The sequence below is a fragment of the Aythya ferina genome (assembly GCF_964211825.1).
Source record: "Aythya ferina genome assembly, chromosome: 8".
NCBI lineage: Eukaryota > Metazoa > Chordata > Aves > Anseriformes > Anatidae > Aythya > Aythya ferina.
The window spans coordinates 12880700-12894911 of record NC_140304.1 but is presented as its reverse complement, the minus strand read 5'-3'; the positions used below and the strand labels follow the sequence as shown (position 1 = coordinate 12894911).

The 14212-nt window shown below is 45.5% G+C and overlaps 1 protein-coding gene and 1 long non-coding RNA gene across 3 annotated transcripts in view; one reads left to right on the top strand and one right to left on the bottom strand.

Moving 5' to 3' along the window:
• Positions 1 to 2497: 2497 nt before the first annotated feature.
• Positions 2498 to 14212, bottom strand: part of ABL2 (ABL proto-oncogene 2, non-receptor tyrosine kinase) — a 42203-nt gene continuing 30488 nt past the window's right edge. For both annotated transcript variants that reach the window (XM_084527249.1, XM_084527250.1), the window contains exons 2-11: positions 13461 to 13631; positions 12381 to 12676; positions 11460 to 11732; positions 10609 to 10693; positions 8693 to 8870; positions 7907 to 8091; positions 7471 to 7623; positions 6888 to 6977; positions 5527 to 5700; positions 2498 to 4461 (exon numbers count right to left, since the gene is read on the bottom strand). In XM_084527249.1, coding sequence (XP_084383375.1) covers positions 2768 to 4461; positions 5527 to 5700; positions 6888 to 6977; positions 7471 to 7623; positions 7907 to 8091; positions 8693 to 8870; positions 10609 to 10693; positions 11460 to 11732; positions 12381 to 12676; positions 13461 to 13631 — 3299 coding nt within the window. In that variant the 3' untranslated portion in view covers positions 2498 to 2767. The remainder of the gene's footprint in view (positions 4462 to 5526; positions 5701 to 6887; positions 6978 to 7470; positions 7624 to 7906; positions 8092 to 8692; positions 8871 to 10608; positions 10694 to 11459; positions 11733 to 12380; positions 12677 to 13460; positions 13632 to 14212) is intronic.
• Positions 5709 to 12498, top strand: LOC311440397. The gene is made up of 5 exons (XR_014695384.1): positions 5709 to 5869; positions 6045 to 6152; positions 6864 to 7020; positions 11978 to 12113; positions 12361 to 12498. It is a non-coding gene; the product is annotated as an uncharacterized lncRNA (long non-coding RNA).

Here is a 14212-nt window from a genome sequence, read left to right as displayed (position 1 = left end):
GCCGGGGCACAACTAGTTGCTTTAAAAGGGTAAGAAAGCTTGAAAGATCTGTTCTAATAACTAGAAATTCCAAGAATTGTTTGCTATTTTATCACTTTTGCTGGAGTTGTTCTGGAAGACTGGTATTAAAAAAAAAAAAAAAAAAAGCTTCTTTCAAAACACTCATCAGAACTGACTAATATTCTTACACTTTTCTGGTTAAAATACCTTTCCCCTGAGAGTAACCACTTCAGTTTCAGTCTGTTTGTACTAGGCTGGGAAGTAGTACAATGATGAAACCACACGATTGTCTGCCAAGGCAAACACAACCTGCCTCCCTTGATTGTTTAAAAGGCAACATGAAGCAACACCGTCAGACTTCTTCCCTTTGCAGGTGACCTTTCCAAAGGCAGTTAGCTTGGTGTGCAGTGATGCCCAGGTTCAGTAAAGATGACTGAAAGAGATAAGGTAAACCACAAAAGCCCTCAGTAAAGTCTGCAAGATAACGGTTTGGTACTCTGCCTTGCTGCTGAGTGTCACGGTGGAAGAAGCCTGGCGCAGCCTCCCCCTGCCCCGCTGACGTGCGGGCTGGAGCGTAAGGACCAGAGGAGATCCTGGACAAGCTGAAAATCCTACTGCAGGAGGAGACAGCCGGCTTCATCAGGTAGGCTGGTGTACAGTGTGGGTTAGTCAGCCTGACTTTCCTTTGTTGTCACTTGGGTACCAGCTCACTGACCCACAGGAACAACTGCTTCACTTTAATGCCTGTCACTTAGGATGGAGGGTTTTGGTTTGTGTTGTGTTTTTTTCCCCTCACTATTTCACTCACTCCGACAGTGAAGCTCACACAGTCCATTTTACCTCGCATTCTGCTCCACTGGTGTGCATTCACGCGTCGTGCCACACACCTTTGTTTACCACAGACCAGTAATAGAGTGAGGATTCTCAGACACCAGCACCTTTCTAAAGGCTTTTCAGGCCACTGTCTCACCATGCTCCACGGAAAACAAACAGGGATGTGGGCTGAGACGGCTCAGCCTACTTCCGAGCACCAGCAGGACATTGCTTCTAGACAGAACTGGAGTGCCAACTGTCTACGGTCACACCTGGGCCCCAGCTCAATTCTAAATGCTCAAACTAAAAGCAGCACAGTCACACTTTAAAAACAAGTTTTAAAAAAAAGCATTTTAGCAAAAAAAAAAAAAAAAAAATTAAGGTGCAAAGCAAGCCAGATCCTCTATCATCACAAATAGTGTGAAGTGAGCAGCAGCATGCAGGGTAACGGGTACTGGAGACAGGTATCAGGCCTGTTTGCGTCCTCTCAAACCAACAACTAGTTGAGGTCCTCCTACTTGCCAGTACACTTTCATCTCAGGGAGCTGTGTGCACACAGCCAGCTTTCTGAGGCCCCCAGCAGTCCACAGCCAGCACTAGGAGCAGGGAAGCCAACCAACCACACGATTGCTTTCATTCTGGGATTGTCAGTAGGCATCAAACAGCAGGGACCATACCCCAGTGGAGCGGTAACACCTTCTGTCACGTTTCAGGCAGAGTGCACAGTTTATGTGCATGTTCCTGCTCCACAGCATGAGATTCTGGTCCAGTCTTTAAAATACATAAACCAATTTTAAAAGATGGCTGTGACTCACACGTTGGCATACAGAGTCACCTCCATGCCATGGGAAGGTGGAAGCCTGCAGGCCTGGTAAGCAACAGGAAGCACCAACCCCAGAAATCTGGGTGAGGTGGCTGTGCTACGGCGGGAGGTGCAGGGCGGGTGGCAGGCAGACCCGCTGCTCCTGCCTCTGGCTGCACAGCACTGGCTGCTGGAGGAGAGCAGAGACCAGCCAGGGGCTGCTGGGGCAGAAGCGTTGCCTCACCTACCACAGGGCCTCAAGGCGCTGAAACTAAACTGGGGCGTCAACCTGGTAATGAGTTAAAAACAATTTAAAGCTTAAAAAAAAACAAACAACCTACCCTGTCCCAATAACAACACTGGCAAGTTGTGCAAGAGCCCCAAACTACTCACACACAACTATCAAGCGGCACCCATGCTATAGACCACTAGAAATAGGAATCAACTGAGTGAAGGTGGGGTGGGGGTAACTCCAGTGGTAAGTCTGCCCAGCACTCCTGACGTTCAGCTACAACGAAGACACACACGTGGTGGATGAGGTGGACAGGAAGGAAAAGGGATAGGTTCATATATTAACTAATTTTGCAGTTCTCATTACAGCAGCAAACAGCACTGTGGCAGTACGCCACTGGGGCTAGTGCATCCACCTGCAGCAGCTCTGAATACTGTCAGTGCATCAGACCTTGCCCCAGCCACACACACCCTCCTGCAGAGCTGCTCAGCCCCTGGCACCACCAGCACCCCTGCGCCTTTCTGCATGGTGTCAGGGGCCGCAGCACGCGGTAGTGTGGACTGGGCAGATCCTGCAGCCACTGCAGTACTCCAGCCACCAGCCCCAAACCGTCCTTCCCAGGCAGAACCTGCCATCGGTTCTCCTGCCTCTCAACAGGAGGAGCAAGGATCCTCCTTTCCTCGCCACACCAAGCAGACCAGACTGACTAGGTAGGGACAAACACCTGCTGTTCTGCCCCTTACAGCTTTAATCTACCCTCTCCATCCCCATTTTCTGAGATGAACCTGTAAACGTGAGGAGAACTCAGTGATCTGAGGTACTTCACATACTCAAGTATCAGTCTTTCCTTTTGAAAGCATCAGTACAGAAAAAACTCCCCCCCTCCCCATGTGTACGTCTCTTACCCAGACTGACAGTAGCTACCTTTGCACCACATCGCTGATTTCTTGGACACACGACAATAAGTTATTAAGGACGGGGTTTGCCCCAGGGACACTAGCAGCTGTTGAGGACACCTGCAGTTCCTGCAGGCTGAGTTCCAGTTTGCTCACGGCTTCCCGGAAGGCAAATTTGTTGCGTGTATGTGGGATGCAGTCCACGTAGCCTGAGCAGTAATCCAACAGCTGATGCCCTGTGTCCACCAGCTGGCTGTTTGGTGTTGGCTCAGCGATGGCACTCGAGAGGAGGTCTGCGCACTCCAGCAGTGCTTCCTTGCTGATTTTGTCTGCTGGGATTTTCTCGGCTGCCTGTTTGGTCTTTCTTAGCGCTACTTTTGTGCCAGCCGTGCCGTTGGCCATTTTCACTGGGGAGGTGGAAGACGATGACAGAGGCACTTGAGGTGGAGGCATCACAGGCCTCCCGGCTTTTCCACCAACAGGTGCTGCTGCTGCTGCCTTCTTACTCCCTTCACTCGATTCCAGTCCGTGCTGCGCTCCCGCCCCGTTGCTCAGCTCTTCTGCTGCATCTGCGCAAGCAGCTGGCTGTTGGAGGAGCCTCATCACCGGTGGTGGAGGTGGAGCACACTTTGGTTTTACCCGTCTGGGCCGGTCCCTGTCGCCGGAAGAAGTGACCTGATGCTCAGATAAGAGCTTAAATTTATTACCCTGAGAGTCTGTGCCAATGAGCTGCACGTCTGCTGGAGTGTGTTTTAGAGTGGGTGAGATTAGGACTGGCACTTTGTGGTTATGAGTGGTTGGAAGTATTGCTGCAGCCTTGACTGGAGAGGACCACCCCGGTCTCTCGCCATCTTCAAGGGCCCCTTGCCTTGGGCCACTGTTTTTTTCTTTGCTCTTAGGAGCTGCTGCTAGCCCTGGGCTCTCCTTTTCTTCCAAACCTGAGGGGGTTCGGAAAGGGAGAGCTGTGGCACCCCGTGGCAAGAGTTTTGCTTTTGGTCTTTCTCTGGTCAAAGCAGGGCCTTCTTCCAGCTTTTTGGGAAGCAGGTCGGTGGCCCTCCCCATGCTCTCATCAGGCTGAGAGGAGGTGGACACTGTCCGTTCCAGCTGAATTTTTGACCTCTGGGAATTTCTGGGAAGGGTCATTGCCATCCTATCCTGCTCTGGAAGCCCTGAGGACATGGAAGATGTGGAGTTTGACCTTGGAAAAGGCTTTGAAGTTTCTTCACTGCCGGTAGGTTTTCCTGGTCGTAAACCCAGTGTCTTTTTAATCAACCGTGGTGTAAAGAAACCTGTGATGCCTGACCACCCACCACCAGTGCTTATGCCCCCACCACTGCTGGTACCAGTGCCATCGTCGTTGTAGAAGGTCCTCTGCGCAAAGCTCCCACCGTAGCACTTGGGTGGTGCCACGCTCGCGTCCTGCTGCGTGGGAGCAAAAGCGAACCCATCCACGTGCTGCAAGGAAGCAACAGATGAGAAGTTACCCGTTAGCTCGTACTTCTTGTGGGGCTGATTCTCCATCTCCCGGAAGGAACTGCTGCGCTTGGGAGGTGTGGGAGCATTCCTCTTCTTCATGAAGGAGCTGAAGAAGCCACCTTTTCTGTCCCTGGTGAAAGTGGTCTCTTTGGCATCCTCCAGCAGGCTGCTGGGTGACTTGTCCCTCTGCTTGCGAGGCAGTGCGGGAGACCCACTTGTCGGCTGTGTGCTTCTGATAAAACCTAGACAGAAGAAACAAGCGTGACTCTTCAAAATCTATTTCCATTTCCACCCCCCTGTCCTGCAGTGGGCTGTAAAGGCCTGGCAGACAGTTGCCTGGGATCTGCAGAGACAGACTGCGAGAGGAAGTTAGCACTTTTATTTTTGTGCAAGGCTGATCTGCTTTTGATTTTATTCATTCCATTCTGCTTGCATGACTTGTCTGTTGTCTACACCGGGGAGACTACTTAGGAGAGACGTTAAGAGAAAGTGAATTGGCTCTTTCTCCCCAGTTTCTTACCCATTTCCTGTAGTTTTTTCTCCTTCCCAAATATAAAGTAAGTATAAAAGACAGTAAGTATAAAGCAAGTATAAAATACAATCTCTTGTTGCATTGTCAAGTTTACTTTGGAAGCTGTCATCTTAAAAATACAGCAAAACCAAACTTAAAAGAAAATAATACAATGGGCTTTACCAGAAAACCACTGAAAAAGATGCAGCATTTTCTATTTGCTTGCAAAGGAGTGGGCTGGCAAACAGCCCTAATGACACAGCTGCTCAAGGCACCAGCCTGCAATATGTTGGTTCCAGATTTTGGTTCTTTGCTCCACAACCTGAGAGCAGAACAGAGAAGTCTGAATTGTGCCTGTACAGATGTGGGCTCATCTTAGCTCTCAAGAGTAGTCTCTGCCTTCTCTAGAATGAGAAGTGACAGCTGTACTGTGACAAGAGCTCCCACTCTGTGCTACCAAAGAACAAAGCCATGCTGATTTCCCACGAGTCATCTTGTCTCTCAGCAAATCTTCCATCGTTCTGACCTCTCCACCTCTCTAATCCAGGAGGAGTGAATGCAGCCATGGGGTGTCCAGCCCTGCCTCTCCTGCCACAGTACCACAGTAAATCCTGCTGCAAACTGAAAAAAGCCAAAGCACGTGATCATATCTTGACTGGAACATGAAATTTTACAAGCCGGGATACTGGGTTGCAGATCTCCAGCTGGTGGATGTTCTGTTCTCTCCTGTTTGGTATTTCACAACAGGAGCAAGTCTACCCACATGGCCTCAGTGCAACCGTCCTTGTGCTCATACCTGGTGCTGAGCTGGAAGCCGAATGCTCCAGAGTATCTTGTGTTCCTTCAATGTTCTCCTTGTTCTCTGCCTGTTTCTTCAGTGTTCTAGTCTTGGAGGGAAGCATGGGCAACCGGGGCAAGTAAGGAACTATGGAGGAGGAGGAGGCCGTTCTTCCGAGCTCTTCTGCTACCTCTGCAAGGGGAAAAAGCAAGCAGAATCGTTGGAACAAAGACCAGCAGAAGAGGAGGAAAAGCAAATACGGGTCTTTACTGCAGACCCAGAGCAGCACGAAGAGATACATGGCTGAGAGAAGAAGCAGTTTATAAACTTAGTTTTTTATTCCAGTCCAGAGGTGTTTAGGGTAAGTGATGTTTTACATAATGACTTCAAACTCCCATCTTTATAAATTCAGCCAGAAATGGTGGTAGGATCTGTATGACCTATATGCTGGGTTAAGGTGGCCCAAGAGCTAAAGGTCATGCTGGATACATTTACTTCTGTTTCTAATTAAGGTGCCTGGTGTTGATCCCCTCCAGGTTGAGTCCTCTCTGCATCTGGACCTAAGCTGCTTTGTCAGAAACAAAGCACTGCACCTGCCTATTGGAAGTGAAGACTGCATGTTTCCTTCCCAACATTAACACAAGGTATGTGATTAAAAAAAAAAAAAAAAGACACCTCCTGGCCACCCCCAGGTTATCATTTGTGTAGGCCACTTCATGTGCCTATTATAGATCCTCCCTGGTAGAATTTCCCCTTGTGTTTTTTGGTAGCAAGGCAGTGGATGGATGGGCTTCATATTTAATTTCAAATTTGAGCTGTTCAGACAGTTGTGCTTGTCTGCTGCTTACTATCACACTTCTCACTTATATTTATCTCCTAGTTGACTAGATTTGAAAGTTTCATTGCAGATTCACTGCTAAAAGTAGCTAGGTAGAAAATGCAGAGGTTAAGGCAGATTTATTTTTTTTAAAAATGAAAGCTGGTAGAATACTACTGCATGACCTAAATTCTGCAGTCAAAAATAGACTGTGATATGCATGCACCTTTTTCTCTCACTCACTATTCCTTTCTCTCTAGTCTGGGAAATAAGAGGCTTCCTCTAATAGAAGAGACAATATTCCTTAAATGAACTGTGTTATCTGGCTGCTCAAATTAATTAATATGCTGTCTCTGTATTGAAGTGTCTAAATGTTATTCAGTATTTCTGCAGAATGTAAGAGCATGTATTGACAGACTTATGGATAACAAAGGAAGTAAGGGATGAAGCCTCACTGCAGCCTCCAGAGCTAGGAGATGAGCATTAAGAGCCTGTGCGTAAGAGCGCTCCAGGGGATTAAACTCTTCTCCTGTTTCAGAAACCAAGCAACAGGGGCTCTCACCCTCCGAGATGCTCGAGTCGTGGAACATGGTTTCAAAGGCCTGGTGGGTCTCAGCAAAGGAAGGTCGGTCAGGCGGGTTCCACTTCCAACCTGCAGTGGGAGAGCGCAGATTAAGGCTCACTGCCTGCAGCAGGTAGGAGATGATTTTTTATTCTTTTATTAATACAGTTTACATTTGTTATGCAGCATCAGAGAGCTTTTTGTGGCAAATACTAAGCAACACACTTGGAGGATGTATTTTGTGCAACCATGTCAACTCCTTGTCTCCTGCAGAGCTGTTATGTTTGCGGAGAACTCAATTTCTTTCTTTTTTGGGGATTCCATTGTAAGAGTCCTGCTCACAAAAGGACAGTACAATTTGCCACAAAATGCTATCCAGCTGTAATCAGAGATGACAGTTTTTGAGAGTTCTTGTTCCTTGGAGACCAGACTCATTTTACATCAGTGACCAGGTACGTGTCAGGTGACAGGGACTTTTCCATGTTAGCTAACAAAATGGCACATAAGCAAGGATTTAGAGTTAACCACAGATTTCACCCATCCCTCCCAGGCTTTGTTCCCCAAACTGGAAGAAGATACTCACATGCCCTCATCAATTCGTAAACCTTTGGAGGGCACCCCTCCGGTTGTTCCATCCGATAGCCCTTTTCCAGCAGATCATACACCTGAGAGAGGTCAATGCCTGGGTACGGTGACATCCCATAGGTAGCAATTTCCCATAACAGCACCCCAAAGGCTGCAAAAGGAGGAAAACAAAATTCCTGGTCATAAGACTGCCCACCTCCTATGTTGCTTGTTATATTTTGGCCTTTACTGCAGTTTGAGGCAGAATCTCTTTGATGCAGATGCTTCAGGTCAGCCTAGGTGAAGACAGCACACACTAAAAACCCTATTGATTTGTGAAGCTGTGGCCTGGCGTGCGCCTCCCCATGTGTTTTTGCCCAGGCCAGAACACAATTTACTCTTTAGGCTAGCAAAGAAAAAAAAAAAAAAGAAACATTGAAGTTGAGTTTTCTTACCCCACACATCTGATTTGATTGAGAAGGTGTTATAGGCCAAGCTCTCAGGAGCAGTCCACTTGATTGGGAACTTGGCTCCAGCATGAGCTGTATATGTATCTCCAGTCATAAGTCGACTTAAGCCAAAGTCGGCCACCTTCACCACATGATTTTCTCCAACTAAGCAGTTCCGTGCTGCCAAGTCCCTGTATAAAGAAAAGAAGCACACTCCTTTACTGGAACAAGAACAGGGCTTTTGAATACAGTCCTGTACTAGCACAGCCTGCCCCCTGCTCCTGCAGGAGGAAGCACTCCCTTTACACAGCAGGTAAAGACAACGTGAGCTCTGTTCTAAACAGTGTCAGGCACTGAGTGCATGTATTCCTAGGAGCTGGAAGCTGGGATTAGGGCTCTTTCCAGTAAATTACCAGTAACGATAGCTGCTACAATGAGAGGTTTATGTTTCTGAAGATCAGGCTGAGAGCAGCAGCTCATCACACTGGTACCAGCTTCATGGCACTGCTTCATCCAACTGGATAGGTTGGCAGGGTCTTGCCCAGAGCGGGGTTATTGGAACAGGACACCACCAACTTTCACAGCCATCAGGCACATGCGCACAAGATTGAAAACCATGGGGAGGAGATACCGCAAGACAACATTAAAACCAAAACAGCCAACACATGACCTACTGTAAAACATAACTCTGCAAAAAATCTCCCCAAAAGCAAGAATTCCCAGGCCCTCACGGTGGTGGCCTGTCCACCATTACAATCTGAGTTTGTACCAGCTTAATGTGATTTCACCCACCTGTGAATGAAGTTCTTCTTCTCCAGGTACTCCATAGCAGAGGAGATCTGAGTGGCCATATAGAGTAACACAACAGCACTCACTTCCTCCCGGTTGCATTCCCGTAAATAGTCTAGTAGGTTCCCATATGGCATGTATTCTGTCACAATGTAAAAGGGTGGCTCCAGGGTACACACACCTGGCAGTGAGGAGAAAGGGGCATGTGAATGAAGCTGCCATTGCTTCCCTACCTTAGCGGTGGTCCTGATGTTATACCCATTCGTTGCATTTTGGACCAAGGATTGTTTCTCTGGAAATCAAAGACTTTCATCTACAAGACTTGGATTGATGCAGCCCAACTTAAAGTAGAAAGAAGCACTGAATTTATCTGGCTATCTACTTTCTGGATAGTGAGAAACATGCCCGTTAAAGCACCACTACTCCTATATACTGTACATAAAGGATGTATACCATATATATATATATTGAATATTACCACACACTGTTGTTTGGAGGGTTACAGAATGAAATTGGAGTTATTTTGAAGACCTATGATTTGCTTTTCTTCCCCCCTCCTCTTTCTTAAAGCTAAAGAGTGGCCAAGTGGAAGTGGGTACCTGTCAACTGGCTAGCTTTCCAGACTGAAATGTCACTACAGAGGAATGTGAAGCACTCCCATGTGTGCTAGCTGGGTAAGCCATCAGCACGGTGGGACCTGCTCCTGAAGCAGCATTCTCACACATTCCTCAGATGACTCCTTGCTACAGTCATTGCAATCATGTACAAAGTATGTATTAGTGGAGGAGGAGGGCAACAGGATACTCATGTCAAATCTGTGAACTCCCACTGCAGCACTGCTGGATTCCTGCTGATACTGTTATCCACATTCAGTAGTAAAACATGACTACACTGCATATCAGAAAGAGCAAAAATGCATCTCTGATGAGCAATCTTTTTCGTGTCTACTGCTGGAACCAGACAGGGCTAGGCAGACGCTTCATCTGTGTCCTTTTTTTTTTTTTTTTTTAAATGGGCATAGAATAGGTGACATTATTAAAATCCTTCACATTCTTCACATTTCTCCTTTTATCCTAGGCTTGGCTTGACAGCTTTGCTCCTGAAAGCAGCAAAAGTCCAGACGGAACCAAACACTAGTGACGGTTTAATGTGTCCCCTTAATAATCTTTGTACACGTAGAATTAACAGCTATGCAGACTATGTATTAGTGATCATCGTATCATGCATGTGCCAGTGAGATAAACAGGGCACAGCCAAACTGAAAAGCCTGCAGCTTTCTTCCACTCATGTGCTGTTTGATCTGACTTGCGTCTCCACTGCCTTGATCTCATGTACTTATTTGGTGGTAACACGATGGTCCCTTGCAGCAGTAGTGATCTGGCTGTCTTCTGTTCAGTTACAGATTGATTGCTTCTACTCACTGCAGCTTTTTCTATAAATGTCTCTGAGTTGAGAATTACAAAGAACAGTATTTGTTGTATTTCTATTGTATTTTTTTTTAACTTTTGGTTTTCTTGTTCTGTTCTATCAGAAAAATAACTAATGGAAAATAATTTTATAAATCTTAGTTAACTAAGTAGAAAAAAAAATCTAATTTCACTGATTTCTGAATCCTGGAGAATGGCTAAAGGCAAGGGTACAATCTGACAGGAGACTGATACTGCAAACTTTATATAATGCACAGTCATGCATCAGCAGCAAAGTTGCTTACTAATGTAAGTGACCATATTTGATGATTTATTTAAAATTAGTGTCTCAATACTACACAAAGGAGTAAGCTATAAAAATATCACCTCATAACCTGACTTCATTCAAAAAGTTATATAAATACATAAAGTCTGCCACTCCTTTTAAAGGAGAGGAATTTCATTTTGGCAGAAGTCTGAGTAAGAATATAAAGACCAAGGTATTTCACTAACCTAATAACTGCACTAGATTTGGGTGCTTGATTTCCTTCATCACAGCAGCTTCTTTCAAGAACTCTTCCACCTCCATGGTATCTTCCTAGACGAATAGAAAAGGGAAGATTAATCTTCATGACCAAGGTCTGCTTAACACTACATATTTTAGCTGAATATAAATAATTCTTATCTCTGTTCTGCTGTTTTGCCTTTTACAAAAGCAAAAAAGGGTCTTTAACACCCCTGAAAAGCTAGCCTGCAGCATGGTCAAATGAGAAATCTGCACTACCCAGAAAGTGTTAGACTCTACCTAGCAGGTAGCCACTGGGGCTACCAAAGCAGCTGTGGCTAATAAGGGGATGACTCTAGGAGTCACTGACTTAGTTTGCCTGTCTAGCTATAAAAATTAAGCTTGCAATCTCCCTTACTTAGGGGGTACCTAGAAGGTTAACATTCAACAATGGTGATGTTCAAACAAACAGAAGACTTTGAAAATTAATATAAATGGAGATGCTGATTTTTTCCAGAAGTAAGGGAGAGGTACAACATACTTCCACCACCAGCTTCCACAGCTCTTCTGAGGGAAGGGAAGTGGACATGTGGGTAACCATTTCTACAGATCTGACTTGGCCATGCAGTTCCTGCAGGCACTTGCTGGACCAAATTCCAAATTGCTTTTAAGCCACATGCATTGCTGCAAGTTTGACAAGCTAACTTAGCTTGAGCAACCCTCAAGTATGGAATTTATGCAGACCAGTACACTCCATTTTCATATATTTGTATCATTAGGTGGTATAATTGAGAATGCGACAACCTCCTTATCATAAGAGGTTACTAAATGAACAGTGCACAACAATCTGAAAACTCACCTTTAATGTCTTCACAGCAACCGTGAGATTGTATCTCTTCCAGACACCAACGTACACCTCGCCATACTGCCCACCCCCAAGTTTGTGCTTCATGGTGATGTCAGTCCGCTCCATCTCCCACTTGTCGTGGATGGGGGACACTCCATAGACAGTGGGCTTATTGCACTTAGGTGCTGGGTAATGCAAAGTTGTCACCAGGCCATCAGCTACTGTTGAGTGATGGTGCACTAGCTCAGCTAGTGTGCTGAAACGGCTCTCTGCTGTCACATAAACCTGTTAAGAAAGGTCCAGGAATCTATTTAGTTGAAGACAGCTGAGAACTTCCAGTAACACTGGAAAACAGGTACAGTAAAGACATTCTCACAGGTTAAAAACAAAGTAATAGAGCCAGATTTTAGAATATTTGTTCTCAGTTTGTTTGGGAAAATGTATCTCCCTCCGCAGGACTTTTACTTGCAGAAGGAAACAAAATATAAGGGAGGCTAGAGCACTGCTGACTCCTGCTTTGTGTTTTACAGGACTAGAAACCAGAATTCTTGTAGCCACACCTGAGTCCAGTTTCTACATCTCTCAGCACAGAATACTGCCATTTGATCAGGGTTAAAACTGCTGACTCACCAAAACTCTGCTTGTTCTAAGAAGACCAGTAGAAAGGTATCACCACATCAAAACAAAAACACAACCGCTTTGCTCCCCAGCTGCTATTTCAGCCAGAAAAGTGCAGTTTGCAGTCCTTCCAAAGTGGTATTCGGTGTTACAACCAACCTCTTGGCATAGAAGGTTCTTTTTTTTATACTAATAAGCCAGCGGGCCTTTCTCACACACACTCCTTCTTTAACTAACAGCCTGCAACTTGCGATTCTGCACCACCTCTTAATATTTTTATTTCCTTTCCGCACAGCATTGTCCAGAAATCCTTACCTTTCCATCTGAGGTGGTATTGATCCTGTAGTGGTAAACGCGTCCCTCGTACCTGAGCGAGATGGATAGCTGCCCGGGGCTGCTCTCGCTTTCACGAACCAGGAAGCTGCCGTTGATGAGACTGCTCAGCAGATACTCTGCTGCACTGCGTGACACCGGCCCATGGTACCATGAATGTTTTTCCAGGCTGTTCACTGGTGTGATGTAGTTGCTTGGTACCCAGCCCTGCCCATTCTTCGAACGTACCTCGCTCCATTCACCGTTCTGGTTGTAACCCAGGACTCGCAACTTCTCACCTATGAGCAGAAGGAAAAAAGCAGAGTAAGCACGATACAATCTACTGGGTCTCATCGAGTGGGCTGACAGGGAATGTCTCTCTAAGCCTGGGTTTGTAGCTAACAAATAAAAGTCTGCAGCAATGATTTTGTAACTAAATTGCTATATATAAAGGGTTTATAATGTAAAGTTTCAGACAGAACTCCTTATGCACTGTTCCTAAATTAGTACTACAGTGTGAATGATCAACTCAAAAACCTTCCTGCAGTCCATGTTTCTGGACTAGAAAGCTGTTTGTTTTTTTTTTGGAGGGATGAGGTTTGTGTCCATCTTAATGGCATTTAATAAATAATTTATATAAATACAGATATAAAAATGGCATTTCATTTTTTACCAGTTGTGCAGCAGGGCATATTCTTATATACATACTGAACAGAAACAGAAAATCTCTGTGCCATTCTTAATTCTTGATTTTGCTCCAACTGAAAGTGCTGAATTCTATTTTTGCCAGTAATGTAAAGGTTTTCCCAAAATAGGTGTCTCATGTGACTAGTGATCTGGGGAGCCTGGATGTAGCTGCGATAGATTGGTATTATACGAAGCTGTATCTGTACTAGAACTGCCCAACAGGTGTCGCTCCAACACAAGTGAGAGAGGGAGCGTGCTTTTAATCCATCAGTTTAGAGAGCAACCTTCTCTAGCTGCACTCGTTCTGTTAAACGGAACAACAGAAGAGGAATTCTGCTTTCTATTTTCTCTTGCTAAGTTTACAGCCTAGTAGCTGCCGTGTGATTCGAGCCTTACCTTTGGTGATACTGAGCGTGTTGTCACCGCTTGCTACAAAATCATAAAGTGCAACAAAGAGGTTGGGATCGCTCTCAGTGGCTCCAAGCAGGTTCTCCTTGGAGCTCCACCTGATGGCTTCGTTCAGTGCCTGGGGTTCAACATCGCAACCATAGGGGCGGTGCAGGGCCTCTGAAGAAAGGACAAAAGAGGAAATTACTTTGTGTGCAACTGTAAGTAAATCAAAACCCAGTGTGCAGCAGAGCAAAGCTCCTACTGCACAATAAGCCCTTTATGGAAAGGGAGCACAACGCGTGCACGTCTTAGATCAGAGGTTAGTGCTAAAAGGAGACTAGAGAAGATGATTAGCTTCATAGATAGTAAATAGCAAGCTGCGTACAAAATGTTTATACTAAATATTTATTCTATTATTTTAATTACATACACATGTAATTAAAAGCTTTTAGGTATTCACAGACAGAACAATGGAGGAGAAATTAAAAGTGCTTTTTCGATGTGAAGTAGTGAAGGAATCCTTTTCAAGACAGAAATGTCGTGTTTGTCATCTTTGTTGTTTCTGTGGCTTGGATTTGAAAGCAACATTAGAAATAGAGGTAAGGCAGACTGAATTATGACACATAATATGCAATAGTAACTGATTCAGTATGAGTAGGAATGACAGTGATTTGTGATACATTTCAAGACTATGCAAATAAGAAGGTGGAAAGCAGACAGGGCAGAAAGTACTGAGGATGATGCTAAGCATTTAGCAA